Source organism: Vitis riparia, unplaced genomic scaffold (genome assembly GCF_004353265.1).
Source record: "Vitis riparia cultivar Riparia Gloire de Montpellier isolate 1030 unplaced genomic scaffold, EGFV_Vit.rip_1.0 scaffold510_pilon_pilon, whole genome shotgun sequence".
NCBI classification, from domain to species: domain Eukaryota; kingdom Viridiplantae; phylum Streptophyta; class Magnoliopsida; order Vitales; family Vitaceae; genus Vitis; species Vitis riparia.
This window is the reverse complement of record NW_023269693.1, coordinates 328,692-332,388: the sequence shown is the minus strand read 5'-3', so window position 1 is coordinate 332,388 and position 3,697 is coordinate 328,692. Positions and strand designations below refer to the sequence as shown.

Below are 3,697 nucleotides of genomic sequence, written 5' to 3'. Positions count from 1 at the left end.
CAAAAAGGACGACAAGGTTAGGGTTTGTGTTGACTTTCGAGATCTGAATAAGGCCAGCCCTAAGGATGATTTTCCCCTCCCACACATTGATATGCTGGTTGATAGCACTGCAGGGCATCCATGTTGTCCTTCATGGATGGCTTTTCTGGGTATAATCAGATTCTGATGGCTCCAGAGGATATGGAAAAGACTTCTTTCATTATGAGTGGGGTACTTACTGCTACCGGGTTATGCCATTTGGGTTGAAGAATGAGAGCCACTTATCAGAGAGCTGCTACTACTCTGTTCCATGATATGATGCACACAGATGTCGAGGTATATGTGGATGACATGATAGTGAAGTCCCGAGACAGGACAGATCACTTAGCAGCCTTACAAAGGTTCTTTGAGAGGATCAGACAGTTCAGGCTGAGATTGAATCCCAAGAAGTGCACCTTTGGGGTGGCTTCTGGAAAATTGTGGGACACATTGTTAGTGAGCGAGGTATAGAGATTGATCCAGAGAAAATCAGAGCCATACTTGACATGCCTGCCCCGAGGACTGAGAAAGAGATCAGGGGATTCCTAGGCAGATTGCAGTACATCAGTCGTTTCATTGCTAGACTGATAGACATTTGTGAGCCTATCTTCCGCCTTCTGAGGAAGAATCAACCTACAGTTTGGAGTGATGATTGTCAACGCGCTTTTGAGAGGATTAAGGAGTGTCTCCTTTCTCCTCCGGTTTTAGTGCCTCCCACACCGGGGCGTCCTTTGCTTCTGTACTTATCAGTTTTAGACATGGCCTTAGGATGCATGTTAGCTCAGCTTGATGATTTGGGAAAGGAGCGTGCTATCTATTATTTGAGTAAGAGGATGCTTGAGTATGAGTGCAAGTACATTATGATTGAGCGCCTTTGCTTGGCATTGGTTTGGGCCACTAGGAGACTTAGACATTACATGACAGAGTATTCCGTGCTCTTGGTCTCACGATTGGACCCGTTGAGGTATCTATTTGACAGGCCTGTTCTGACCGGTAGGCTCATGAGATGGCTGGTATTGTTGACAGAGTTTGATATTCATTATGTCACACAGAAGTCAGTAAAAGGAAGCATTGTTGCAGATCATCTAGCTTCTTTGCTGATATCCGATGACAGATCGGTTGATGATGATTTCCCTGATGAGCAGATCGTTTCAATGACTAGTATTACGGGATGGCGGTTGTACTTTGATGGTGCCGCCAATCAGTCGGGGTTTGGCATTGGTATCTTGTTAATATCACCACAGGGTGATCATATCCCCAGATCAGTCCGGTTAGCATTTTCCGATCATCACCGGTTGACGAATAATATTGTGGAGTATGAGGCTTGCATTACAGGTTTGGAGACTGTACTTGATCTTGGCATTAGACAGTTGGAGATCCACGGGGATTCCAATTTGGTTATACAGCAAACTCAGGGTATCTGGAGGACTTGGGATGAGAAGCTAAAACCCTACCATGCTTACTTGGACCTGTTGATTGATGGATTTGATGTGTTAAGGTATATACATCTGCCCAGGGCGGAGAATCAGTTTGCCGATGCATTAGCCACCTTGGCTTCTATGATTGTGATCCCCGTGGGGGTGACTGTTAGGCCATTGCTGATTGAAACAAGGTCTGCACCAGCTTACTATTGTCTGATTGGAGAGATAGAGGATCAGATTGAGTTGCCATGGTATCACGATATTTATCAGTTTCTGTCATGCGGCACTTACCCAGAGTCAACCTCGGCCAAGGATAGGAGAGCATTGAGACAGTTGGCCACCAGATTTGTTATTTGCGGGGATGCACTATATAGGAGATCACCTGATGGCCTGTTATTATTATGTCTAGACTGTACATCTGCAGATCGAGTGATGAGAGAGGTTCATGCAGAGGTCTGTGGCCCACACATGGGAGGTCATATGCTAGCGCATAAGATCATGAGGGCTGGCTACTTTTGGTTGACCATGGAGACAGATTGTTGCCAGTTTGTACAGAGATGTCAGGAGTGTCAGATGCATGGAGACTTGATACACGTGCCACCTTCTGAGTTGCATGCACTCACATCCCCTTGGCCATTTTCAGTATGGGGTGTTGATATTATTGGGAAGATCTCGCCCAAGTCCTCTAGTGGTCATGAGTACATCTTAGTAGCCATTGACTATTTCACCAAGTGGGTGGAAGCCGCTTCCTATGCTAGATTGACAGCGGCCAGGGTGGCCAAATTCATCAGATCGCACATTATCTGCCGATACGGGGTCCCTCACGAGCCGATTTCTGATAGAGGGGTGCATTTCAGGGGCAAGGTAGACATGTTGATTTAGGAGTATGGCATTCAGCATCACAGATCGTCTGCATACAGGTGCAAACTAACGGCAGTTGAGGCCGCAAATAAGAATATCAAGAGGATTTTGAGAAAGATGGTCGAGACTTCTCGGGATTGGTCAGAAAAGCTCCCTTTTGCATTGTGGGCTTATCGTACATCTTTTCGTACCTCTACTGGAGCTACCCCATATTCTTTGGTGTATGGTATGGAGGCAGTGTTACCTGTTGAGATTGAGATGAGATCTTTAAGAGTAGCACTAGAGCAACATGTATCCGAGGCCGAGTGGGTCTAGTTTCGTTACGATTAGCTTAGCCTATTGGATGAGAGGAGATTGAGGGTAACAGATCATGCTCAGGCCTATCAGAGAAAGATGACCCGTGCATTCAGAAAGAGGGTTAGGCCTAGGAAATTCCAAAGAGGTGACCTAGTCTTGAAAGTCCTTAGGGGATTGATCAGCGACCCTAGAGGCAAGTTTAGACCGAGTTGGAGCAGGCCTTATGTCATCCGAGATCTGACTCGAGAGGGAGCTGCCTGGTCGACAGACCTAAACGGAAATCAGTTCACAGAGCCAGTCAATGTGGATCAGCTGAAGAAGTTTTATACGTGAGATCATGGTCAAAGGATGGGTGGCCATCACTTCAAGTAGCCATATTCCCTATTGCACACCCATACATCGATATACCCTATTGCTAGCCCTTTGAGCCTCACGCTGTTTATTATAGCCCTTTCTTTCATTCAGCCTTGCATACATTTTTTGACCTAGGTTGGGGGCCTGCCCCTGTGCGCTTTGTATTTATTGATTAGATCTGTGAGAATTGGGAGCATTGTGTTATTATTCATTTGTTCTTTTTTGCATCATTGCTCGTTTCTTTTCTTCTCCGTTTTGCATCTTCACACCATATTCATTTCGCTTCTATTTTCCCTTGTGTAATGGTGACGCGCTCTCGTCTCGAGGCTACAAGTCAGGCTTGTCACATCTTTCGTTCCACCCTTAGGTTTTGATCCAGGAGTTTTAGTTTGAGGAGACCATTTAGGTTTGAGATTTAAGGTTCTTTTGGTTGGACTATGCTAGTGAGGTATTCGACCTACTTTGAAAGAAAAAATGAATGAAAAAAAAAAAAAAAATTGAAAAAGGAAAAAATAAAATAAAAAATGAAAAAAGAAAAAATTGTGCTTGTTTGGTATTCGTAGATATACTTGGGATCATTAGAGGTGGTTTTGGGTTTGAAGGATTTCTTTTTTCTTTAAGAGTCGGGTGAGAGCATTGAACGATCCTTCTCACCATGGATCTGGGTGACACATTAGGAGTGAGGTGTGGGTTTCATTTGCACTAGGTTTCCTAGATCATTATCTACAACACCATTCCCATCATAT

The 3,697-nt window shown here is 44.7% G+C and overlaps 1 protein-coding gene across 1 annotated transcript; it reads left to right on the top strand.

The window, feature by feature from the left end:
• Positions 1 to 249: 249 nt before the first annotated feature.
• Positions 250 to 2,321, top strand: LOC117909971. Its single transcript, XM_034824016.1, has 2 exons — positions 250 to 315; positions 399 to 2,321. The coding sequence occupies exons 1-2, from the start codon at positions 250 to 252 to the stop codon at positions 2,319 to 2,321; spliced, it is 1,989 nt and encodes a 662-aa protein (XP_034679907.1).
• The last annotated feature ends 1,376 nt before the right edge of the window (positions 2,322 to 3,697 follow it).